Source organism: Pipra filicauda, unplaced genomic scaffold (genome assembly GCF_003945595.2).
Source record: "Pipra filicauda isolate LSUMZ 115617 unplaced genomic scaffold, ASM394559v2 scaffold235_size1210477_pilon, whole genome shotgun sequence".
In the NCBI taxonomy this organism is placed as follows: Eukaryota; Metazoa; Chordata; class Aves; order Passeriformes; family Pipridae; genus Pipra; species Pipra filicauda.
The window spans coordinates 98,500-124,198 of NW_024104349.1; the positions used below are offsets into that span (position 1 = coordinate 98,500).

Sequence of the window (25,699 nt, forward strand, 5' to 3'; positions counted from 1 at the left end):
TCCTGTAGCTGAACTGCCAGCAGCTATTTCAGTGTTTGCTTTTGGGGGTTCAGCTCGAGGTGGGAATTGGCAGGAGGGTCCCTCAGTGTGGATTTAAAGGAGTGGTGGAGATCAAATCATTATTTTTTATTTCCCCTTCCCCAGGTTCAGACACAAAACTGCAGCAACCAAGTCTTTGGGGATCCACAGCTCTACATTATATATAATGTGTGTATATATATATATATATATATATATATATACACACACATTAGATAAATGTAGATAAATTAATGGGCTTCAGCAGTTTGGGAAGGTGGACAATATATTTCCATACCCCCTGTGGCTGTTAAATGCTGTAATTTGTGGCATTTTTCCCATTCCCGTGAGTTCCAAACACACACCTGTGACTGGGGGTGTTCCAGGGACACACCTGACCCCACAGTGGCCCCTCTAAGTCCCCAGCCCGGGCAGCCTCAGCTCTCCAGCTGCTGTTTCCAGAGGGGTGGGAATGTCACCTCTGGGACAGAACAAAGAGCTCCTCAAAGCTCCAGGGCCGCTGCTGAGCCCACAGAGGCTTTGTCATGCAGCCACAAAACCCAGCTTTGAACCCAATCCATTTGTTTTACAATGATCTGAGCCGGGGCCACAAGCACCTGCTCCTCACTCCTACTAATCTTCTCATTAACTCTTAATGAGGGCCCGGAGCTATTTAGATGGTGTAGATATCATGGAATTCAACTAATCCACTTGAAAGTAGTGGAAGTTCAGAATTAATTAAAAATGTGAAAGGCAAGAAAATCCACCTCAGTCGCTTGGGCCAGCACGAAGCAGGAGCTGCTTTATAGAGTTAGTTCAGAGTCAGAGCTCAAGCCATGGAGATGTTTGTCCATGGAACACAGCTGGGAAGAGCCCTGGAGAGAAATCCATGTGGAATCTCAAAAACTGTTCAGCCTAGGGAAAGGGGAACAGGTACACACTTGCTCTGGGGACCTACCACCCTATGGAAAACAGTCCAGGTACAGTTGGCAGTTTTCATTTATTCAGCTTAAACAAAGATATCTTTTAAAAAAATAATCAATAAATAAACCAGACATCACCAAGGAGACACCGTATCAAGTGGAGAACCCTCAGGAACATCAAGCAGAGCTCCCAGCACAGTGTAGGGCCGCTCTCCACAGCACAATGGAGGACACTGTGCATGGCCCACAAACAACACAGGCTGTTCCCTACAAGCCCCGGGGGTTTATAATGCCCTATTCATGGATGTGGGATTTGTCACTCTCCACACAAAACACCACTGTTGAATCCAGGGCTTTGTACCTTGTTTGCCACCGCTGGCAAAAGTGCTAAAATCATTTATCCAATCTTACAGCAAGAGGGAAGCTCCAAAGCAGCAACAATCCCTTGGGAGCAGGATACTGGAGGGATAAATCCATACCAGCAGAAGCAGAGCCCACCTGGCCTCCAGGAGTTCCAGGACAGGAACTGTCCAAGAGGAGTTGGCCGGGTGTGTTCAGTTCACAGAATCACAGGATGATTTGGGTTCAAAGGGGCCTTAAAGCCCATCTTATCCCTCCCCCGGCTGCAGGCAGGGACACCTTCCACTATCCCAGGTTGCTCCAAGCCCTGTCCAACCTAGCCTTGGACATTTCCAGGGATCCAGGGGCAGCCACAGCTTCTCTGGAAAACCTGTGCCAGGGCCTCACCACAGTCAGGAATGCCAATATCCCATCTAACCCTGCCCTCTGTCAATGGGAAGCCATTCCCCCTTGTCCTGTCCCTCCAGGCCCTTGTCCCAAGTCCCTCTCCAGCTCTCTTGGAGCCCCTTTAGGCACTGGAAGGGGCTCCAAGGTCTCTCTTCTCCAGGTTGAACACCCCCAGCTCTCAGGTGAAGCTCAATCTGCCAATCCCAATCCCTTTCCCATTGATTACTAGCCAGAATCCACTACAGATGGAGTATATTCCATCAGACATTCCAGCTTCCCAGTTCCCTCTGCCCTGTCACAAACCACATTTGGGTTTTTTGTGTCAGAAAACAATTAATTATCCTGAAAACCAAGTTATCAGCTAAAGTGCAGGAGCCCTGCAGTGAGAAGCACACATCCATCTTTAGACTGGGAATCCAGCACAGCCCATAAGGATCCTCCCCTACCTGCGCAAACAGTAACAAATCCAGCCTTGGAAAATAGTGCCTATAAAACTTCCAACAGCACTTCTGTGAGGTGTCATGGAAAGAACAGAACAAAGGCCTGTTCTGTGTCAGTAATTCTGCATAAGAGAAGCCTCATCCCTTCCCAAGCTCCGTCACCCTTCCATCAGCACAGGCAGCAGGACAATCCCAGGGGCTGTCCTTTGGCTACCGAGAAAAGAAGCACAAACCTTTAGAAAAATACAATGCAAGAAAAAATTTGAGATAAAAATATATACCTTTGGTTAAAAACCATCCCTTTAACGAGTCCTTTGTAACTCAGCTAGAACAGAAAAGCTTCACCTCGACTCAACAGCAGTAAAAATTAGTTCTAAGCTTTTTCCCCCTAACCCAGAGGACCCTTCTAAAACCTCATTAATTTGTTTTCCCGGGATTTACACATTTGATGTTCATTATTTATAGGGATCATTATATTTGCAGCCATAAACTATATAAGTTTTCCACGAAGAGAATGTTTGGAGCACAAGCTCCTCCACCAACAGTCTTTTACCACCTGGAAGTTGTTAATTAAAGAACCGTTGAAACATGTAGTTTTCCTCAGATACCAAATAGCCAAACTTCTTGTAGAAATCCACGTTTTTGGGCAGACATTCCAGCGTGATTTTGTAACAGTTCAGTGTCTTACTTAGCAAGGTGAGGGTGGATATTAATCTGGGAAAGACAGAAAACCAACAGTTAAACGTTGGGTCAGTGAACATTTAATTAAATTATCACAGTGACAACACTGAGGTCTGACAGCACTGACAGCACTCTCTGCGTTTTCCAGTGGATCATTTTATTCCCAGCTGGTGATCCCTGCTGGGTAAGTTCTTCCCAGGTCCCTGGCAGGGTGGATCTGCCCTGCAGGAAGCTGTAAGTGCTTGGTGCCCACCTGCTGCTGATCGGAAAAGGTGGGGAAATACTCACAGTTTTCCAAGCTGCTTCCCCCTGCACTCCCCGCTGACCACCACGTCTTCTATCCTCCCTCTCTGTGGAAACATAGCCAAGGGTTAGGACTGGAATTCCTCTTCCAGCTTCCCACCACAGGATCCAGGTGTGGATCTCCAGCTCAGCTCCCTGTTTTCACAGTCTGGCTGGGATTCCCAACACGGAGATCCTTGTCCACCTGCTCCATCAGAACCACGTCTGACATGTACAGAAGCTCACTTTTTTTTAGGGAAGGGAGAACAGGACAGACTTCCAAATGCAGTTTTCCCTTAGGAAAAGCCCAAGTTTTCTTTTACTGTTAGCTGAGCACCCAAATGAGAGATATTTTTAAAATGCAGAAAATACTTGATGTTTTTAAATCTATTTTTAAAAATATTTACATTTTTAAGGTTGGAAAAGCCCTCTAAGACCCTTGAGTCCAATTGAGTCCAACCATTCCCCCAGCACTGCCAAGGCCACCACTGACCCATGTCCCCAAGTGCCACATCCACACGGCTTTGAAATCCCTCCAGGGATGGGGACTCCACCACTGCCCTGGGCAGCTGTGCCAGGGCTGGACAACCCTCTCCATGTGGAAAGTTTTCCTGATGTCCAACTTAAACCATTCCTGGCACAACTTAAGGCCATCACCACACCGTAACACCATAAAAACACCATGTCCAGAGTCCGGGACGGGCTTTTTTCCTCCCTTTCCAGCTGCAGTGACAGGATTTACCTTGGCACAGGAGTGAGTGAATTTATGTTCTATAACCAGCGTTGCTGTAGCAACGATCTGTCCAAGGTTTGTGTCCTCCACGACGGTAACGTAATAATCTCCCGATCTCTTCATGTGCTCGAAGGTTTCTGGGGGAGCAGAGAGTGGAACAGTCAATTTAGTCTCAGATTAAACTGCGGGTAAGTCTGACACTTGCAGCACATTCTGACTGCAGATTATTGTGGGATCACAAGGAAGATGCACTCAAGACCCCAGAACCTGAAAGCCCAGGAGTCAGACTAACCCAAAATAAAGCAGAAATTAAAGTGAATTCCTCTTCCTCAGGTGCCCAGAGATCCTTCCTTCCCCAGTGTCTTCGGGCTCTAACAGAATCCCAGACTGGCTTGCATTGGAAGGGACTTAAAGGCCATTTCATTTCACCCCCTTCATGGGCAGGGACACCTTCCACTAGCCCAGGTTGCTCCAAGCCCTGTCCAACCTGGTCTTGGACACTTCCAGGGATGAGGCAGCCACAGCTTCTCTGGGTAACCTGTGCCAGGGCCTCACCACCCTCACAGGCAGGAATTTCTCCATGGAAAGGGATGTCCAGCCCTGCCACAGCTGCTGAGGGCAGTGGTGGAGTCCCCATTCCTGGAGGGATTTAAAAGATGTGTGGATGTGGCACTCGGGGACATGGTTTAATGGTGGGCTTGGTCTAGATCCTGTGATTCCCTGCATCCCTGGCTGCTTCCCCAGTGCCTGCCTACCAAGGAGTGGGATCTAAAAGGGTCCTGAAGTGGGCCCCAAGGGAGCTGGAGAGAGACTTTGGACAGGGGCCTGGAGGGACAGAACAAGGGGGAATGGCTTCCCACTGGCAGAGTGGAGGGTTAGATGGGATACTGGGGAGAAATTCCTGACTATGAGGGTAGGGAGGCCCTGGCACATTTTGGCCAGAGAAGCTGTGGCTGCCTCATCCCTGGAAGTGTCCAAGTTTAGGACACTTGGATGGGGCTTGGAGCAACCCAAAATCAGCCCAAATAACCCATGCCAGGTATCTTAAGCTCAGTCTCAAAAGCAGGTTCACAATTAGGCCTGTCCCAGCCAAGCAGCCCTCAGAGATTGCTGCAGCTGGATCCAAGGCAGAGTGCCAAAGGCTGCCTCAGGGGAGCTGAGCTCATCACTCCCTCTGGCATCAGGCAGTCAAAGCCTCACTCCCAGGCAGCTTTGCTGCCAGCATCAGAATCCTCTGGTTCCCAAAAACTTCTATGGAAATTCCAAGGAATAATGATATACTCACTGATAAACTGCTCTGGGCTTGCAACTCCAGTTTCTGTCAGCTGACCCAGAACCTTGAAAAAGCCTGTTGGAAAAGAGGGGGGAACAATAAACCCTCAGGGAGGGACAGACACACACAGTTAGCTCTAAATGACACCCAACAGCCTGTTTGGAGAGTTACCATCCCATGAAGCTCCCACCCTGGGCAATGCTGAAGGATCAGCTGAAGCATCGGAGCAAACTGCAGCTTGAGTGCAGAAGGTGCAAGAAAAGGATAACCCTGGAATTATGTGATATTCAGTCATATGTCCAAAACAACTTTTTTATCCAAACTGCAGAACTGAAGGAGAATTCATGCACCAAGATGCCAGTTCATGTTGCTCTGGTCTTAAAGGGAACAGTACGAAAAATTGTGCTCCCTCTCTAAAGCTGTGGGGAATAGGAAGTTGTGGAATATTTGATTTAAATTTAAGATTAAAACAGTAAACCAAGTTTTCAGGGTCACCCAACACAGCACCAATCCACGGTGCCAAGTGCTCAGATTCAGGGTAGTGGTCATGGCCCCAAACCTGCCAGGAGCATTTGGACAAGGCTCTCAAGGCACGTGGTGGGATTGTTGGGGTGTTGTGTAGAGGGCCAGGAGTTGGACTCAATGACCCTTGTGGGTCTCTTCCAACTCAGGATGCCCTATGGTTCCATGAAATTGCTTACTGACAAAAATAACCCAAATCAGGGAGAGAGAGCAATCCCAAACTACCGAGAGCTCATGCACAAATACATACCATTGATTCGGTGATGATCAAACAGGATCCTACCTCGGTTTAAATCAGCTGTGCAAAGCGGTCTCAGAACCAGCCCATCCCCCGGATTCAGCGGAGAAATAGCGGGAGAAAACGTCGTCGTGTTCTCGCTCCAGTCCAGCTCGTGCAGAATCCTGGGGTCAAACATGGGCGTGTCGTCGGGCATCACGGTGGCCACCGGCATCATGGCTGTGGCAGGGGATCTGCAACAGAACGGGCACGGAACGCTTGGGTTCGCTCTCACCTCTAAGGCAGTTGCTTCCCGTGGTTGTGGCACGCCCTGGGATGTTCCTCGGGGATGTAAGCAAAGGTGAATAAACTGCTGTTGACCTTCTGTGCAAGTGAAGTTCCTCGACCTTCACCCAACGAGGCCGCTGGGCAAACACAGAGTGCCCTGACACCGCACAGCCCTGACACCGCGCACGTCACCGAGTCAACACGTGGCGCTTTGGTGTTTATCTTGGGAAAAACAACCTGAGAAGGCACTGAGCAGGATATTTAAACTCTGCAGCCCTCTGAACGGGAAGGCATCACTCCCAAGAAACCTCCCAACATCCTCTTCAAAGATCATTTGCATTCCTGTTCACTGACAGTAGGAATAATGCACTTTTTCCAAGCAGCCCCATCCTATAAATATTTAATCTCTTGGGCACGAGGTGCCACAACCCAGAGCTGAGAACGCAGGTGATGCCACAGTTACAGCCCAAAGTGCCCCTCCCAGGCTGTCCTGTTTGCTCCAGGTGTTTGCAGAGCCCAGCTGCCGAGCAGTGTCCATGAACAGGGAAAACACAAGTGCCAAGGTGATGGTGACACCTGTTAATGATTAAAGAGACTTGGGAACTGGGCTTTACTCAGAGTAACAGGAAGCAAAGGGATATATTTTCCTTACTGAGCTCAAAGCCAGGTTGGACGGGGCTTGGAGTATCCTGGGATAGTGGAAGGTGTCCCTGCCCATGGCAGGGAGTGGAACTGGATCTTTTTAAGGTCCCTTCCAACCCAAACCAGTCTGGGATTCCATGATACAGGAAAACACTTCTTCCTTGGTCACCTGTGGAATACCTGGTCAGGGTTCTGGTATGAGCAGAGGTCATGGGAACTTCTCCTGAGACCAGTGTGTCTTTTTACATCCCCAAAATTCCTCAGCTGCACCATAAATGGTACAGCACCCACACACCAGCAGACAGGCCAAATAAACATCAGGAATAAAAATGTATTTGGGATGACACTTTTTACAGTAAGACACCTCCCAGCCCTGTTAAGCTGTGACAAAAGTACAAAGGGTGTTACCCACGAAGCATCACAGCCTAAGTGCAGCACAGGAGCCTCAAAAGTGAAAGTGGATCCAGAAATCCAACTGAAAAAAAAGCTTCTCAAAATAAAAGCCAACACTAAATTTTTTTATGCCACCTGCTGATACACAATGGCCTTTAAATCCCAATTCTTGTCTTAATTTTGCACATGAAAGTTAAAAAATTGCTGCTGTAGCAATTAAACAGCAACACAAACTCTTATCCTGCGTGAATTTCGGGAAAGGTGAAGGGCAAAGAAAACCATTTCCACAGATATCTCTGTTCCTAGAGCTCAACTATCTCAATATTGCTGTTCCTCTGTGCTCTTACAAGACCTTCCTAGAATTCCCAAGTGTCCATACCAGCATCCAAACAGTGCCCTGCACAGAATAAAACAAACCTCACAAATTCCAGCTCAGGGTTTCAGCACATCAAGCTCACAGAGCAGTGGAAGAAATAAAATTTGTGATGCTCTTTGAGCAATTAGTGATAAACTAAGAGTTATTTTCCAAACTGCTTCCGGCACAGCTGGAGCAGGACGGAGTTGGAAGCTTCGCACATTTTCTAGAGGGAGGAATATGACTTAGATTAATGCCAATTAAAAATTAAATAAAGGATTAGTGTATGGTGAGGAATAAGAGCTCTGGCCTTTGGGTCATCCTGGTGCACAGCTGAAGTCTCCCTGGAGCATCCTGGGATCCCCACTGTGTGTTGGGAGCAGGATAGGGAGGGAGAGGCAGCAGGGTATGCCCAGGGACCCTGGGGGGGCTCAGTGGGTGCTTGGCCAGGACTCTGCCAGCTCCCCAGTTTTGGGGCACAGGGTGACAGAGCCACCAGAGACTCCACCATGTGTGGCCCCTCAGGGGGTCCCCACAGCTCCCCTCAGGTGAAGCAGGACCCCAACACACAACCAACCCCTCAGGGGGGTCCCCTCACCCCGTACACAGACGTTCAGGGGGCCCCCAGACCCCCTCATCTCACAGTCAGCCCCTCGGGGGGGTCCCCTCACCTCACACACATCCCCCCACATGCCCTCACGCCATACGCGGCCCCTCGGAAGGGTCCCCACAGTTCCCCTCAGCAGCCCCTTGGTGCAAGACCCCCCCCACAACCAACCCCTCAAGGGTGTCCCCTCATCCCTCATATGTCCCCTCAGAGGGGTCCCCTCACCTCACACACAAAACCTCAGGGGGTCCCCAGACACCCTCGCCTCACACGCAGCCTTTTGGGGGGTTCCCTCACCCCCCATCTCTGACCTACAGACCCTCGGGAGGGTCCCATACCCCCTCACCCCACACACAGCCCCTTGAGGGGGGTTCCACACCCCTTCACACCCCATACGACCCCTCGGGTGGGGGGGGAGGTGTCCCCTCACCTCACACACAACCCCTTAGGGGGATTCCCACACCCCCTTACCCCGCACAGAGTCTCTCGGAGGGGTCCCCTCACCTCACACACGGCCCCTCGGGGGCGTCCCCTCACCTCACACGCGACCTTTTGGAGGGGTTCCCTCCCACAGCCCCCGCGCCCACACTCAGCCCCTCAGAGGGGTCCCCTCACCTCGCCGCCCCCCTCCCCCCCCCCTCCGCGCTCACCGCTCGCGCCGGTCCCGCCGCACGCGCCGCACGGACGTGGCAGCGGAGGGGGGCGGGGCCGTGCCGGCGCCCGGCGCGCGCGCGCGCCCGCCCACTCGCGCGCGCAGCCAATCGTGGCCGAGCCCGGCGGTATCGCGGGCCAATCACCGCCCGCCAGCCACGCCCTCCACTCCCCCACCCCGGCGCCTCGCCGGCCGCGCGACCTTTCGGCAAAAACCCCGCCCCCACTGCCCCGCGCGCGCTCTGTGGCCACGCCCTCGCCCTCGGGGAGGCCACGCCCCTCCACCGGCGCATGCTGCCCTCAGCGCCGGGCCAAGATGGCGGCGGAGGGTTCGCGGAGTTGCGTGCCGCCCCCCCCCCGGCCTCAAAAGTCTTCTCACCCTCACAGATACTCCCCTGGGTTCAGCGGGCGAGGGCAGCAAGGCTGCCAAGACCTCAGCTCCCCTCCTCACCCCACCTCACGGGTACAAAGGCCGGGGCGTTTGCCCTGGGAGGGCTTGGAGTCGTAGATTGACAGGAGGGTTTGGGTTGGAAGGGACTTTAAAGATCATCTCGTTCAACCCCCTGCCATGGGCAGGGACACCTTCCACTAGACCAGGTTACTCCAAGCCCTGTCCAACCTGGCCTGGAACACTTCCAGGGATCCAGGGGCAGCCACAGTTTCCCTGGGCAACCTGTGCCAGGGCCTCACCACCCTCACAGTCAGGAATTCCTTGCCAATATCCCATCTACCCCTGCCCTCTGTCAGTGGGAAGCCATCCCCCTTGTCCTGTCACTCCAGGCCCTTGCTTGGATAATTTTCATCTCTGGAGGATTGTTTTTGGAGGCTGCATTTTCCCCTTGGACAAGACGTGCTGGGAAGGGCCTTGTTCAGCCGCCAGCGTTGAGAGTGAGGGTTTTTCTTCATTTTCAATAAAAAACCCCAACTTCAAGATCGTCTCAAGAGACTTTTACGAATAGTTGAGGTCAGGGCACACATGTAGCTTTGAGCAGAACTGGTGAGCACAATAATTACACAAAATGCTTCTGGGACATGATTTTCATTTTCCATGTGTCTCCCTCGTTATTTTACCCTCTGAATGAATCACTCTGTAACCGTGGAAACAATCAACATTCCTTATTTTTGACTTCTTCAGGCCCGGAGTGACCAGATGACACACACCCCAACCTCCCTGGGTTCAGGCACACCCAAAATCTGGGGGCGAAGCTCCCAGGCTGGAGCCAAGGGAGTCACTGCAACATTTAACCTTTCATTGCAAGGGAAAGGCACAAACTGGGTATGAGTTTCCCCTTCTATCCCTTCTCTGTTTATTTCCTTTGTTTTGAGGGATTAAGAGGACCGGGAGTGTCCCATCCACGATAAAAATGAACATTATGTTGCACTGCTTTGGCTTGTTGGACAGGGAAATTGGGAGTGTGGACACATTTCCCCTGCATGAAAAATGACAGAGGTTTATCTGAACTGCCTCCATGGTGCCTGTTCCTCGTTGGAAAGATTTTATGGACGTGAGGTAGATTTTACATTTTGCCTAAGTCACTGGGGAAAGTCGAGGCTTTTTAAAACCAAAATCGTGCCATAACAAGGCCACGACCACACGGGGTCAGCCCAGCTCTCCCCAGTGAGGTTCAGGGCAGAGGTCCTGGACCTGCACTGGGAATACGGTGACTTTTGGATGAGCCTCGTCCAGGTGCATCCTCCCAATTTCCAACGACCTGCTGTGTAGGGACATCCTGACCCAGAGGGTCCATCTGGCCCATGGGATTTAACAGCTGAGCAGCACAATCCTCTGTGTGTGTATCTCAGCTCCCGACCTCCAGAGCTCCTGTGCTGCAGTTGGGATATTGAAAAATGATGAAAAAATCCTTTTTTTTTTCCGGTTAAACCTTTTGTCCTGCCCCAGCAGGGCTGAGTTTGTCGGTCCTGGAGACCAGTGCTGTCCTATTTACCACCACAGGTGCTGACAAACCTTTCTGCCTGTGGATTTTGTGGCACCAAGAGTCTAAACCAGAGTGGGGAAATGATCTGGATCCTGTCGTTCCAGGCCCTTGTAAATAGTCCCTCTCCATCTTTCTCGTGGCTCCCTTCAGGTACTGGAAAGCCACGATTAGGTCACCCCAGAGCCTTCTCTTTTCCAGGCTGAACAATCTCAGTTCTCTCAGCCTTTCCTCATAGCAGAGGTGCTCCATCCCTCTGATCACCTTGGTGGCCTCCTCTGGACTTGCTTCAACGGGACAATTATATTGATTAGTTTGTCCAGCATGGAAAAGCTGGATCAGGAATCAGCCACTTTGCTGAGTCAACACTTGAAATGTGCTTTGCTTCTGTCTGGTGACCAGTGACAGAACCTGAGGGAATGTTTGGAGCTGTGTCAGGGGAGGGTTACTTTGGGTATTGGGAAAAGGTTCTTCCCCCAGAGGGTGGTTGGGCACTGAACAGGCTCCCCAGGGCAGTGGGGAGCCTGCCCCAAGGCTGCCAGAGCTCAAGGAGGGTTTGGACAACGCTCTCAGGGACAGGGTGGGATTGTTGGGGTGCTCGTGCAGGGCCAGGAGTTGGACTGGATGATCCTTGTGGGTCCCTTCCAACTCAGGATATCCTGTGGTTCTTACCAGGGCCAGGGAGGATCCACAGCAGCCAACAGAGAAATCCTCCCGATACCTCCGAGGCCAGGCTTTGGTTGCTGAAGACCAAGGGGAAAGTTGAATTAACACATTTCCACTGGTTTCCACACTTCCACGTGTCCTCTCCGACAATTCCACTGCGGCATATTCTGTTGCAGAGGGAAAAAAAACCCCTCCAGCCAAGTGATATCTTCTGGCTGCTCCGAATTTGCCAGCGCTGGAACAGGGCGGTCACAAAGCAGGGAAATTGAAAATTCCTGACAGCAGGACAGTCAGAAGGATGGGAAAGGAGCCATGCACTTGCTTGATGTAAATGTCTGAGCCCGAACACACCCTGCTATTTATGAGGGGGGAAAAAGTGCTCTCCTTTCCTTCGGCTCCATGACACCAGGCAGGAAGAACGAATAAATCCCTGCCACAATAAAACTGTTTACATTCTGTTTTGGAAACATGCTTAGGGCTTGGAATACCCAGGGAGCAGACTCTTTGGTTCTTTTTAACCTCTCCTAAACAGGGCTGTATCCAACCACCAATAAATCCTGGGGGGTGGAAATGTGCGAAGAGCTGCACAAACCAGCTCCAAGCACCTGGATTTTGAAGAGGACCCAACTCCTGTTTATCCCCTGGAAAGAAAGATGCTGCTGTGTGTCCCCAAGCGTTTCCTGCAGATGGATAAAATAAAGTCAAGAGGAAACCTGGCAAAGCTCTGCTGCCACCCAGCTGGCCCCCTGGGACCTGGGAAATGGCATTTCCTTGGGGCTTAGGATGGTGTTAGAGCAGTTATGGAAGGAGAAGTGCATCTGGACTGTGTCTGCCTCGCTGGAAGTAATTATCCCATCATTATCCAAGCAGCCAAATGTAGTTTAACTGCAGGGGAAGTGTTGGGAACCACAGGTGTGTTACAGCCCCAGCCTGCCATCCATGGAGGCTGGAAGTGTTCAGTGTCTTCAGGGTTTCTTATCTTTCCTCTTCATTTCCCAAACCCACTTCTTTTTTTTTTTTCATGGAGAAAATCCCTGCCTGAGGCTGACAACATCTCGCCTCATTAGTGCTCAAATATCCTGGCCTAGAGTCCAAGTCAGAGCTTGAAAAATACACAAAACCAGCTCCAAACTTATTTATGGCTGTCACCCTCCTTTGCACGTGTTTTATGGGAAGTGAGATAGCATCAACTCGTCCCAGAAAGTTGGTGCTGAGATCAGATCACGAATCTGGCTGATTTATGGGGGATGAAGCCCAAATGGTGCTTCTGATCCCAAAGTGCTGCAAATACAGAGGTATATGCACTGCAGGTGACTCCAGAGGTTTGGGATCCCTGCAGGTAAAAGGATATTTTCTCACCAGCCACAGGCAGAGCACTCCCAGTGACAGATCTTTCCGTACAAAATGAGCACACTGTGGGTTCCACAAGCCATTTTTCTGGATGGATTAAATAGTAGGTTTTATCTGTTTCCCTTCCACCAAGGTGACATTTGTCTGGTGACTGTCTCCGCAGACACACTGTCACCCAACATCCCATCAGTGGGACACTTAAGGAGCATCTTCCTGTCTTTCCCAAAGCTTGTATTTCTATGAACTCCACTAAATTCAGGATTGAAGCTTCCCCAAAGGAAACACAGCCTTGATCTCTCATCCTCTCCCTCCATGGCTGCTGGGGGATACATGTCAGGGACAAAACTGGGCTCTCTGCAGCCGTGGGGCCCGTCCTGCATCATCAGATCAGCTGAAACCTGAGGACAAAATTGCCACCTTGGTGGGATGAGCAGCGGGAAGGGCTCCATCCCTGATCCCTTAGTGCTGATGAAGCCATGAGCAGGGAGAACGATCCCAAATTTCCCTCCGAAGGAACCCCCCTCCCATTGCACGTAGTGGGGAAACAGTGTCCAACCTACCCCAGCTCTGATGGAGCTGGTTCTGCCCGGAGATGGGCAGAGGATCTGGATGAGACAGGAGGCACTTCCCAGCTTTTATTACCTCTGACCCAACTGCAGATGGATCTGCTACAGAAAAAAAAAAACGGAAATGAAGGCAGAGCAGGTGGTTGTGGAGAGCAAACACTTGGATTTGGGGGATATTTTAACTCTGGGTGTGTCAGAGCTCTGGGAGGGGACCGTGACCGTGCATGTTTGCTCTGATTTCCCCCCTCTGGTTTCTGAGCTATGTGACCCATCCATGGAGATGTCCATGCCCTCGGAAGTGCCGAGGAGGGGTGAAACTCCAGGTGCCAGCATGGAGGAAAATGCCCTGAGTGAAGGACTTGGAGAGTTGCCAAGGCCTCTGGAATGGCCACAAGTCTCCTATGTGAGACCAGTGAGTGGAGGTTGGTCCTGGGGATGGAAAGGGACCTGGGGATGGGCTTTCAGATCCAAGCTAGCTTTGGGCTCACTGGGAACTGATGATGGCGGATACACCCATGGACTGAGGGTTTAAACTGACAGGGGGCAGATTTAGATGGGCTATTGGGAAGAAATTCTTGGCTGTGAGGGTGGGGAGGCCCTGGCACAGGTTGCCCAGAGAAGCTGTGGCTGCCCCATCCCTGGAAGTGTTCCAGGCCAGGTTGGATGGGGCAGGGAGGTGGAATGAGATGGTCTTTAAGGTCCCTTTAACCCAAACCATTCTGGGATTCCATAATTCTATGGTTGTCTCAGTGACCATCCCTGTGTCCAGCCCATGATTCCCCCTCGGTGCCAGACAGGCAATTGGGAACATGCTCGGCCGTGTCCCTCTCTCCCGACCATCCCTTTTCCCTCTAGGTGGAGTTATTACACATCAGATTTCAGCTTGTTCCGTGTCTGGATCTGCTCCTGCACCCGGGCAGACAATGAGATTCCTGCCACTGCCCGCATCCCCCTTGCCTGGGCTCTTCCTGGGAATTTAGTGACCTGAATTTAATGAAGCCCGGTGTATCTTGGAGAGCTTACACGCCTGGGATGGGAAAGGTGAGCTGTGCTTTGGGTGTGCCTGGGCAGGGGAAGGCAGGAATCACTCAAAATGAAAGGAAAAGAATTAATCAGGGATGTACCTTGGGCTCCACGGAGCATCTTCCCTTAATTCTGCTTTATGAGCTTCTCCTCCTTCCCCTTACCTTGTGCTGTAGTTGGAGGGGAGGGAAGGCAGGAAATCCTGCAGGGCTATTTCTGAACTCTGCTTAATTAACGGTGTCATTAAGGGGTGGGGATTGCCTTGGTCACAGAGGGCTTGAAGGACAATTCCTGAAGCGTAGGTTCCAGATGTTCTCATTCCCAGGCTGTGTGGATGTCTGGGACAATGCAGGGTTTGGCTGTGGGTGCTGGGGGAGTAGTTGGGGCTGGGCTCTGCCCTGGAGAATGTTCTAAGCTCTCACCTGGTGCTTTCCCTGGTGCTCATCTCGTTCCCTCACCAGTGACATTCCCTGTTCTCACTTCAGTTCTCTTCCAGGATCCGGCACTCCAGTGCTTTTGAAGATTTAACACCCCTCTTCCTCCCCCTCTTTTGTTTCCCAATCCATCTCAGACACGTTCCCATCCACTCCTCCTGTTTATGGGAAGAGGAAGAACATTCAGGAGATAAAGCAGCTGCCCAGAGCCATCATCTGGACCCTGCAGCTCACCCCGAGCTCCAGGAGAGTCCCCCGGATGTAAGGCCATTTCCTTGGAAGTGCCTGACATGGGATTTTCAGCTGTGAGATGATGTGAATCAGATGTGGTCCCTCGTGATGGGACACAGCATGGATGGGGGCTGGAGGTGGCCTTGGGGCAGCTCTGTCCCTCTGGAAGGACAGGCAGGGTTATTCCCAGGTTTGCCATTCCCAAGAGCTTTCCTTGCCCTCTTTGTCAGGGCAAAAGCAGAACACACAGAACTTTCCTCAGGGTCACTGCTGGAGAACAGCAGGTCTTTGCCCTCCTGTCTGAATCTGCTGAGAGCCGTCAGGGAAATCAGGAACATGATTTTGCAGAGTGTCCCAGATGAGGTCTGTCCATCCCTGCCTTCTGGGTGAGCAGGAATTAGATGGGCTTATTCAGCATCTCCTCTCCCACTGTGGGGAACTCAAGAGGGCCCAGGTGCTCTGAAAGGACAGAAGATGTGGAAAAGAGGGCAGGTTTAGAGGGATACTGGGAAGGAATTCTTCCCTATGAGGGTGGTGAGGTCCTGGCACAGGTTGCCCAGAGAAGCTGTGGCTGCCCCATCCCTAGAATTGTCCAAGGCCAGGTTGGATGGGGCTTGGAGTAACATGGTCTGGTGGAAGGTGTCCCTGCCCATGGCAGGGGGTGGGACTGGATGAACTTTGAGCTCCCTTCCAACCCAAACTGTCCTGGGATTCTATAAATGATTAAGGAATTACACACAAGGAACACCAGAGCCACTGTCATCCCATCCCATGAGCCCAGTTTGGAGGGCAGTGCTGTGGGATATGGTGCCTTTCCTTGGACAGCCTGGGATGAGGGAGATTCACTTTCTCTGGGAACCCCTGAAACTCCCCTGTGTTCCCTCATCCTTGTCCCTGAGCAGATCCAGTACCTCCCTCTGGAACATGTCCCCAGGCAAAGGATTAATGGTAGCAGCTCCCAGCCGGGATCACTGATGTGAGTCAGATTTCTAACCCAGATCCTCTCCCACTTCTCACCCCCTTTTCCAGGCAGGAAATCAAAGCCCAGCTCGCTCATTAGGGACTGACCAGCTGTTGACCACAAGCCAAAAATAAAACCCAGAGCAAATGCTTTATTTGCTCAAACTGCTGCATTCTCAAGAGGAGGGGGAGTGGGATTCCTCCAACCAGAGGCTTCCCACCAGCTGGGAATCTGCAACTTCACCAGGAGCCGACAGCACATGGGAGCTCTGTTACCAGGTCTTTGTCTCAACTAGGGATCAAAGGGAAAAATTCCTGAATTATTTAAGTGTCTGACAGGTTCCTTCGTATTTGAGCCACTGTGAAATATAGGATTGGCCTTTCCAAGCCACTGGGGATTTAGGAAAATATTTTGCTGCTCCTGTGTCAGGCTAAAAAAAGGAAAACTCCTGAAGTGCAGCTCCGCAGCCTCTTCCACGGGTCAGATCAAATGCTGATCAAAGCCTTGAGCTCCCTGGCAGCTTTTTTGGGATGAATTTGGCATGTTGGGTTTTTAAATTCTCCTTAAACTGGTGTTTCCCACCCTCTCCCTCCCCAGCCCACCGGCTGTTTCCAGCTCCCCGCGGGAGGGAGGTCCAGGTTTGCATCCCGAGGGTATCACAGCCCTGCAGCCTGGGAAAAGTCCCCGTTTGCGTTCTGGAGTTACAAAAACCAGACAGGGAGAGCTTAAAGGAAACCAAAGGAGCAGTTTCTGGGGGGCCACTCAAGCCTGAAATATGTGGAACAGCTGGAAGGATGCAGGGGATTTCAAAGGGAAGGCTGGGATGCCGATGGAAGCTGCATTGCACTGGTGCTTACGGGAAGGAGCTGCAAGCAGGGAGGAACTTAATTTTTTTAAAAAATCTATAACATCCAGCAGATATTTATGGATCTTTTATCTCTTTAGTGCCTCGGTGCCACAAATAAAAGCACACAGGGCTGTTGTGAGACTGAAAGCAAACAAATAAACCCCTCCGCTGGTTTCCAGAAAGGTTTTGAGCGAAGTCACTGATCAGTCAGAATTTAATTAGACCAATTAAACTGTTCCTGGTGCTGTCACTGAGGGCTTTGGATCTTCACCATCCCTTCCTGCATTGGAAATGAGGGTTAATACACCTGGGAAGTGCAGCCAGATTGAAGCAGGCAACTCACATCCGTGCGTGGTTCTGCCTCTGGGCTGCATCCTGGCTGGATGTGCCGACACCAGGTCTGGCTTCCCTGCATCCCCAGTCAATGCCAGGTAAATGCCTGGTGGTCCTGAGTGCCCTCAGAGGGTCCCTCTCCTGGGGCAGGGCAGGGTGAACGATGCTGCTGATCCCAGCCCTGGGTTGGACAAGGCAGGACAAGGTCAGACAAAGCTCTCGCATTCCCTCGTGGTGTGAACCAGGAATTTGGGAGACTGTGCCTTTGCACACAGCCAGCCCCACAGGGAGCTGGTGCCGGCCACCCAGGAGCCCCTTCCTGGCCTGAAGGCTGGAGAGACTCCAACGTGCTTCCTGAGACACTTAAGTGACTCATCCAGCTTGGTTTTACTACGGATTAATTTAAGGAGCTTTCTACAGCCCCTGCCCACCACAGGAAAGCCCCAGTGCCTGGGGTGGCCATCCCACAGCGGGAGGAACGGGAAGGCTTTTGGAAACCCACTTGTCCTGGTTGTAGGCAATAACCCTTCTGGAGTGGTTTGGGGTCAGTTTGTGTTATCACAGAATCACTGAATCATGGAATGGATCGGGTTGGAAGGGACCTTAAAGCTCATCTCATTCCACCCCCCTGCCATGGGCAGGGACACCTTCCACTAGACCAGGTTGCTCCATACCCTGTCCAACCTGGCCTTGAACACTTCCAGGGATGGAGGTTTATTGCCTCCCCAAACCAACAGCTTCCCCAAATGATCCTTTTCCATCAACTCCTGTCAGCGGGATGTCCTCATACCTGACTCTCACCCCCTGCTTGCTGCAGGGGACAGCCCTGTTTCGGACGTATTTCTTGTTTGCTTTGTTTTTAAAAGCTCCATGGGTCTGCAAACCTCTCCCCCATTCAAAACTCCACTGATCCCACTTTAAACCCGCTCCAGGCCTTGCCCATCTGCACGGTATTAAGTTACTTGGGGCTTAAAACTCCATAGGAATCCCAGCCGACCCCCCAGCCCATGCCGGGCTCACACAGGCATCCAAATCCCCTGCCTGCATTCAGAGAGGTGGGTTTTCACCCTGGCAGCCGGTTTGCATCAGTACCTTGACAAAAAGTGATTTATTTTTTCCTTTTCCGCCCTCAAGGGCCAGGAACGGGGTCAGCGAGTGAGGAACATCATCCCCCTGGCCTTGCTGCTTGCTGGAGAGCTGGAGTTGTCCCATTTTCAGGCATCCCTGCCACTTACTTTGGTTAAACTGGGGGTTGAGCAGCCCTGTTGGCTCTGAACCTCCCTCCCCATCATGTGCTTATCAAAATAGTTGGAAATAGTTCCTTTTTTTCCTAGCACGGCTGTGGATGCCAGACGGTCACAGCTCTTCCTCCCCGAGGCTGAGTCACTCCTGGGGGCTGTGGACACCCACGGGCTGGTTTCTCCCCGGGTTTGGTTTTGGTTTTAGTTTGGTTTACTCCAGAAGGGACAACCACGGCCAGATTTTGCTGCGTCAGCAGAATAAACCTCCGTGTCTCCCTCCGGCGCTGGAGCTGTGGGAACTGGGATTTGCAGTGCCTTGGCTTGCCAAGACCTTCCTCATCGTCTGCTTTTGGGTTTAATGCCCAAACACCCCCAAAACCACCTGGTCTGTGACATCTCTCCCCAGCATGTCACTGGAAACCCTCTGCGCCCACCACATCCTGGTTTTCCTTTGGATAAGGAGCATGGAACAAATGACCATAATCCCCCCTGTCCTCGCTGCCTGTCCCTGAGGTGGATCATCCATCCCTTCCCACGGGCTCCAGCTCTTACCACCTCCCTCCTTTGATCCATTTTCCAATGTGCTCCTTGTGCTTCCTCCTCACTCCCATGTCCATCCTCTGTGTGTGGTCATTCCCATCCGTGCTGTATTTTATCTGGTGTTTCTCCAGATTTTAGGAAAACCACATTATTTTTTTTTTAATCCCCCTACGCTGCAACAGCTCATTTTCACTTGCATCTTTTCGTCTGAGGAGAAAGGAAAGATCACCTCGAACCCCCTGAGACCCTCTCCCTGCTTCCCAGCCTCCTGCAAGCGCCCGCAGTGCTTCCCACCCGGCTTCTCCCAGCTCCCGTCCTCGGGGGGCCATGCAGGGAAGGGCTGCAGCCGACAGCAGCCTCTGCCTTCCCATGCCCCTTCCCGACCTCCTCTGCTTTTCTCCTCAGCGTTTCCTGCTTTATCACCTCCCCCAGCTGCAAATTCAGGCCCTGGAGCAGCGCAACGGAGCCCTGTGGGGTGGATGGACCGAGGGGACTTGGTCCACCTTCTCCCTCCATCTTTCCTATCCACATTACACCTCCCCATCCAACATAACCCCAGGCTGGGAAATGGGAGGTAAATATTTTTCAGCGAGCCATCCCCATCACACACCCAGCTCTGGAGCTATTCCAGAGTTATTGCCGTGCCTCACCCGCTCCCAAAATCATCCAGCCGAAATCCTGGCGCTGCCTGCCAGGAGTGCGCACGCCACCCCTCCATTCGTGTGCCTCTTGGGGCTGCCTGGACTTGCCAGCACCCAGAAGAACAAGCCCTCGGGTGTGGGGCAGGATTGGGAGCATCCCTGGCACATCCTGAGCACACCTCCGCCCCGGCTGCGGTCCCACTTGCGGCGGGAACAGGGAGTGGGAGGAATCGCCCGGCATCATCGGGCCACCCCTCCCCTTGGATTTTATGGAGCAAGGGTGCAGCCTTTCCTGGTGTGAAACTCAGAGCATCGGTGCAGAAATGGAGGAATGCATCATTTGTGCCAGGGGAGGTTTAGGTTGGGTATTGGGTAAAATTCCCTCATGGAAAGGGTGGTCAGGCACCGGCACAGCTGCCCAGGGCAGTGGTGGAGTCACCAGCCCTGGAGGGATATAAAAGATGTGTAGATGTGGCACTTGGGGACATTGTTTAATAGTGGGCTTGGCCTAGATCCTGTGATTCCCTGCATCCTTGGGCTGCTTCCTCACTGCCTGCCTGGCCAGGGCTTGGGATCTAAAGGAGACCTAAAGTGGGCTCCAAGAGATCTGGAGAGGGACTTTGGACAAGGGCCTGGAGGGATAGGACGAGAGGGAATGGTTTCCCACTGCCAGAGGGCAGGGGTAGATGGGATACTGTGAAGAAATTCCTGACTGTGAGGGTGGTGAGGCCCTGGCACAGGTTTCCCAGAGAAGCTGTGGCTGCCCCTGGAAGTGTTCAAGGCCAGGTTGGACAGGGCTTGGAGAAACCTGGGATAGTGAAAGGTGTCCCTGCCCATGGCAGGGGTTAGAACAAGATGATCTTTAAGATCCCTTCCACCTCAAACCATTCCATAATTCTACGACTTGTTGGTCCCTTCCAACTCAGCATATTCTGTGACTCTGTGACTTCTTCTGCTTTTTGGTGGCATTTGTTTCGGCAAGCTCAGGATAGAGCAGTGTGAGGGAGCACAGGGCTGGCACAGGATGGATCTATCCTATGGGAGTTACTTATGGTGCTTCCACAGCTCAGTTAAACCACAAAAACCAGGAGTGGCAGCCAAATATTAAATAAAAGATTTGACTTTTATTTAAAATAAAATGCATTTTTACATAGTCTTGAAACCACAGAGTACTCGAACACAACACTGGTTACTCCTCGGCATTGGGTGGGGGACGGGATTCTCCTCATTGGCATTATTTTGGGAATGGCTTAATGAACCTGGCCCCAGGTTATCAGTTATTGAGGGTGTTGTGGCACAGCTCTGAAATCCCCTTTAACTTAAGGTAAAAATTAACTGAAATTCTATTTTTTGGGTTTTTTTTTTGGTTTTTTTTGTTTTTTTTTTTTATTCCTTGGTTTCTCCCCATACCCCTTCCAGACATCCTATAGGTACTGCTGATACACAGGATCTATGCAATATTCTAGCTGGCTTGTGAGACTAGTTAACAAAACTGTACAATTTTATAAAATTTGTGTTTTTTACATTAGTTACACAAAACCTTTACTTCATAGACCTTTTACTTCATATCGTAATGAAAAACTTTGCATATCAGAGGCAGAACAGTGACTATGCTGGTGAATACTAAAAGTGTCATAATACAATATGGTGTACAAATAAAATTAAAAAAAAAAAAAGGACAATATAAATGATTATCAAAAGGCAAGTTAAACAAACAAAACCAAGCTATAACAGACTAACAGAAGATCATCTTCAAGGCCACACAAAAGTCACATCAGGCACCTGTCGCAGTCCTGGTGTGTGTAGTGTGAGAGGAGAGATGGCAGCTCTGTTTAGGAATTAAAAACTTCCAAAAAGGACAAATGTACAGAATAAAAAAAAAAAAAAAAAAAAAAAAAGGAAATAAAACACTCATGCATTAAACATGAAAAATAGACTTCATATAGGTTAAGCCCCTGGATGGCTTTACAAGAAGATGGCTTAGAGTTCTCTTCCAAAATTGGCTGTTTTAAGTCAGTTAAACCTTATCCTGATCTGCCCACCGAAATCTGGATCCACGACCCAGACATGGTCTTGTTATAGCGAATTAACAGAAGTGCTCATTAGTGCACACAGATTAACTGGTCTGGTAATGCAAAAAAAAAAAAAAAAAAAAAAAAAATTTCCAATGATAAAAAGAAAAAAAAAAAAAAGATACATTTCAAGCTTACTTTATTAAGCAGCATTATCTCAAAGAAGAACAGCTTTGGAAAGTTAAATATTAATTAATATGGCCATGGGGGTTTTCCTCCGGGTGCGGGGCGGGCGGGGCTCACACCCAGCCACTGGTCAGTTTGTAGAACATCTCTTCGTCTAAGCTCTCGTTCTGGTCCTTGGCCCGTGTGGACAAGAAGATGTACCCGCCGATGAACTCGTGCACCACTTTGCAATCCACCTCCGTGCAGATGAAGGACACCCGGACGTCGTCCGCGAACTCCACCGTCACCTGGAGCGCGAGAGCACAGCGTCAGCCCCCCCGGCCTTCCCAAGGGAACTGCTGCCTCCTTTCTCCCTGATTTTTCTGTCTACTCAGGTGCTTTTTCCCAATGCCTAAGTAAAATCCAGCGATGTCAATGCTGGAGTGGGTCCAGAGGAGGCCACAGAGAAGCTCCTGGAGCCCCTCTGCTCTGGAGCCAGGCTGGGAGAGCTGGGGGGGTTCACCTGGAGAAGGGAAGGCTCCAGGGAGACCTGAGAGCCCTAAAGGGGCTCCAGGAGAGCTGGAGAGGGACTGGGGACAAGGGCTTAGAGTGTAAGGACAAGGGGGGAATGGCTTCCCATTGCCAGAGGGCAGGGTTAGATGGGATATCGGGAAGAAGTTTTTGGCTGGGAGGGTGGGGAGGCCCTGGCACAGGTTGCCCAGAAAAGCTGTGGCTGTCCCTGGATCCCTGGAAGTGTTTCAGGCCAGGTTGGATGGTGCTTGGAGCAACCTGGGCTAGTGGAAGGTGTCCCTGCCCATGGCAGGGGGTGGAACTGCATGATCTTTAAGCTCCTTCCAACCCAAACCATTCCATAATTCTGTGATTCTATAAATGACGATTTGGCCTCAACGATCATTATGGGTTCCTTCCACCTTTACACATCCTATAACTAACTCTATGATGACTGTTAGTCAAATATTTAGATACAGAAATACCTTTTATTGCCTTTTTTATTATTTGTATTAATTTTCTATTTATTTGCCTCTTCATTTATTTATTTAAATTACCATTACACCTTCTATTCCCCCATGACTCAGAAACAATCCCCCAGCATGTTTCCACCTCTCCGTGGTGGGCACGTGGCCAGATTTTCTTTACTTCCAGAGAAACAGAGACCAGGCACAGACCCATTGAAGTCTGGGCTTTCTTTCCAGTTTTCCCTGGTTTTCTAAGTTGAATTTTTGCCTGAGAAATACTTTATGGGGGCTGGGGGAGCTCGTTTTGGAGGCACTGAACAGACCAACCATTTATTGATGCTCCTTCTCTTTTTGTCCCCCCATCACTGACAGCTCTGTGGGAGGGAGGGGGATTCCCAGCAGAGTATCCAAGCTGAATAATTGGGATATTGGGGCTTGCAACTGGGTCAAAACAATGACTCTGAGGCAGAGGGAAGCTGAATAATTTTTCCAACAACTCTTAACGAGCCACAAACCGCAGGACAACAGCCCTCATGTATCCCTGGCAATTTTAATTAGGTGTGCTGCCAAAAAGGAGACCAAAAATTTGTTCATCCAAACGTAACAGTGAGGGAAAAGCCCATCTCAGAGCCTGGGGAAGTGTCTACTCTTTCTTTTCACTACTTACTTAAATGAAAGCCTGAGCTGTACAGCACATAAAAGGAACTTGGGTATGGATAAGGCCCTGTATATTTATGTTACTGGTTAGGATGAAGCCTAAGCATCAATGCTGAGGTTTGATTTTACTTAACTGCCTTGGAATGGGTGTTCAGAGACCAGTGAAAATTATTCCTGGCTGCAGTAGAGAAAGATTCATGGTTTTTTTCTTTATTTTAAGGGTCACACTCTACTCCACCAGCAGCTGGGACAAGCTCTGCTTGATCTCCAAGGAGGGTGGAAGAGGAGGGAGGAAAAACTGTATTACATCAATATAGTAACATCCACACCTGGAGCAATGTGTCCAGCTCAAGAAAGACATGGAGCTGCTGGAGCAAGTCCAGAGGAGGTCATGGAGATGTTCCGAGGGCTGGAGCCCCTCTGCTCTGGAGACAGGCTGGGAGAGCTGGGGGTGTTCAGCCTGGAGAAGAGAAGGCTCCAGGGAGACCTGAGAGCCCCTTCCAGTACTTAAAAGAGCTCCAAGAGAGCTGGAGAGGGACTTTGGACATGAGCATGAAGTGACAGGACAAGGGGGAATGGCTTCCCACTGACAGAGGGCAGGGTTAGATGGGATATTGGGAAGAAATTCCTGACTTCTCAGGTTGCCCAGAGAAGCTGTGGCAGCCCCTGGATCCTTGGAAGTGTTGATGGACAGGTTGGATGGGGCTTGGAGCAACCTGGGCTAGTGGAAGGTGTCCCTGCCCACGGCAGGTGGAACTACAAGATCCCAAACCATTTTGAGATCCTTTCCAGATCCCTTCCAACCCAAACTATTCTGGGATTCCATGATCCTAGGAGTGGCGCCTGTCTCAGGGACAGGAGCCAGGGAAGAGGACAGGTTGTAAAACGCCATCTCACCATTTTGATCTCCCAGTTCACGTTCCACTGCTTCATGTTGCTGAAGCGCCAGGTCTTGACGGCGTCTCCCGTGCTGGCGTCCATCCGGATCAGCCGGTTGTAGGCGATGCCGATCAGCTCATCCTTCTTCCCACCCTGGAACCTGTGACAGGGTGAGGGATTAATAAAACTGAGCCTGTGATAAACGCAAATTCAGCGGCTGAGTTAACTTGTAAAATAATTCATATAAGTCGATGCCATCAATGCTTTTAATTTCAGTTCCAGCGCAACTTCCCCAGCTGAGGATGAGCACAAGGGTGTCCCTGCCCGTGGCAGGGGGTTGGAACGAGATGATCTGCAAGGTCCCTTCCAACCCAACCCCTTCCATGATGATTCGGTGATTTTTAACACACCCCACACATTTATTAAGGAAAATTCCTCCTGCCCAGCCCAGCGGCCCCACCGACCTTGCGTTGAAGTGCGTGATGCCGAACTCCGGCAGCGACTGCCAGGCTTGGATAAACCGCATCTTGGCCTCGATGAGGCTCATCTGGGCCACGTTCTGGTGGGCTTCCAGGATGCGTGCCGTGATCTGCGGGCGGCCAACACACCGGATTTAGGGAAGGGGGGCACCTCGGCGGCACCTCACGCGAACGGGAATGGCTCGGGAGCCGCCACGAATCCGAACGTGGATAATCAACGATTTCTACCCCAAGGTCTTATTTCAGCCCCGACTGCTCAGAGCCTGCGACCACGGCGGCTAAACGTGGAGCTTCCCATCTCCAGACATATCAAAGCAAATATAGATCTGGGCTGTCTGGAGGCAAAAGAGCCGCTCGGGCTCTCAGGGAATTTTAAGGCGCAGGATGCGAGCGAACAACAACAAGGCAAATTTGTGGTGTAGGGTTTCCAGTTTCGCAGCATAAGTCACTGGGGACCACTATAAAAAAAACCAAGCAGGGCCCAGGTTTCTCAGGGAGGGTGTAGGTTTTGTTAGTGTTTTCACCGCTGCTCTCTAAACCAGAGGGGTTCTAGATTATTTTTTAAGTTTTATTTTAAACGTATCTTAATTTTATTGTTGCTGTCACTTACCAAGTCTCTTACATAGCCTGGCTGTAGATGGCAAGGCGAAATGGAAAACAAAAAAAAAAAGGAAAAGGAGGCAGAAAGAAAAAAAAGCAATCAGAAATATGGCAACAAAGCAAAGAAAAAGTGTAAATTAACTGCAAACCAAAGTTCAAGCCAAAAAAAAAAAAACAACAAACCAAAACACATGCACAATTCCTTAGGTGGAAAAGCAGCCAAAGTGAATGTGAGCAGGGACAAGCGAGCAGAGATCTGCCGCTCGTGCTGGCCCTGCTGGAGCACTGGTGTGATCCCAGCTGGGTCCTGGCATTGGTTTTGGTCCTGAGATGGTTTTTGTTGGATCTCAGGAAAAGGTTCTTCCCCCAGAGGATGGTGGGGCAATGAACA

General features: G+C 50.8%; 2 protein-coding genes and 1 long non-coding RNA gene across 8 annotated transcripts in view; 1 reads left to right on the top strand and 2 right to left on the bottom strand.

Moving 5' to 3' along the window:
* Nucleotides 1-2,564: 2,564 nt before the first annotated feature.
* Nucleotides 2,565-8,834, bottom strand: GNPNAT1 (glucosamine-phosphate N-acetyltransferase 1). Of its 3 annotated transcripts, none has more exons than XM_027724379.2 (6): nucleotides 8,772-8,834; nucleotides 5,903-6,090; nucleotides 5,110-5,172; nucleotides 3,834-3,961; nucleotides 3,098-3,159; nucleotides 2,565-2,842 (listed from the first exon to the last, which is right to left on the bottom strand). In XM_027724379.2, the coding sequence occupies exons 2-6, from the start codon at nucleotides 6,072-6,074 to the stop codon at nucleotides 2,695-2,697; spliced, it is 573 nt and encodes a 190-aa protein (XP_027580180.1). In that variant the 5' UTR covers nucleotides 6,075-6,090; nucleotides 8,772-8,834; the 3' UTR covers nucleotides 2,565-2,694. The 3 variants fall into 3 exon arrangements, with proteins under 3 accessions (XP_027580180.1, XP_027580181.1, XP_027580186.1); XM_027724380.2 differs by lacking the exon at nucleotides 8,772-8,834 and adding an exon at nucleotides 8,626-8,691; XM_027724385.2 differs by lacking the exon at nucleotides 8,772-8,834 and adding an exon at nucleotides 8,593-8,641.
* Nucleotides 8,835-14,163: 5,329 nt separating this feature from the next.
* Nucleotides 14,164-23,748, top strand: LOC120323324. The gene is made up of 3 exons (XR_005563655.1): nucleotides 14,164-14,329; nucleotides 21,933-22,111; nucleotides 23,571-23,748. It is a non-coding gene; the product is annotated as an uncharacterized LOC120323324 (long non-coding RNA).
* Nucleotides 20,644-25,699, bottom strand: part of FERMT2 (fermitin family member 2) — a 53,575-nt gene continuing 48,519 nt past the window's right edge. For 2 of the 4 annotated variants that reach the window (XM_027724377.2, XM_027724375.2), the window contains 4 exons: nucleotides 25,319-25,339; nucleotides 24,694-24,818; nucleotides 24,248-24,389; nucleotides 20,644-22,024 (listed from right to left, as the gene is read on the bottom strand). In XM_027724377.2, the coding sequence (XP_027580178.1) occupies nucleotides 21,851-22,024; nucleotides 24,248-24,389; nucleotides 24,694-24,818; nucleotides 25,319-25,339 (462 nt within the window). In that variant the 3' untranslated portion in view covers nucleotides 20,644-21,850. The remainder of the gene's footprint in view (nucleotides 22,025-24,247; nucleotides 24,390-24,693; nucleotides 24,819-25,318; nucleotides 25,340-25,699) is intronic. The other 2 variants (XM_027724376.2, XM_027724374.2) reach the window with 1 other exon arrangement.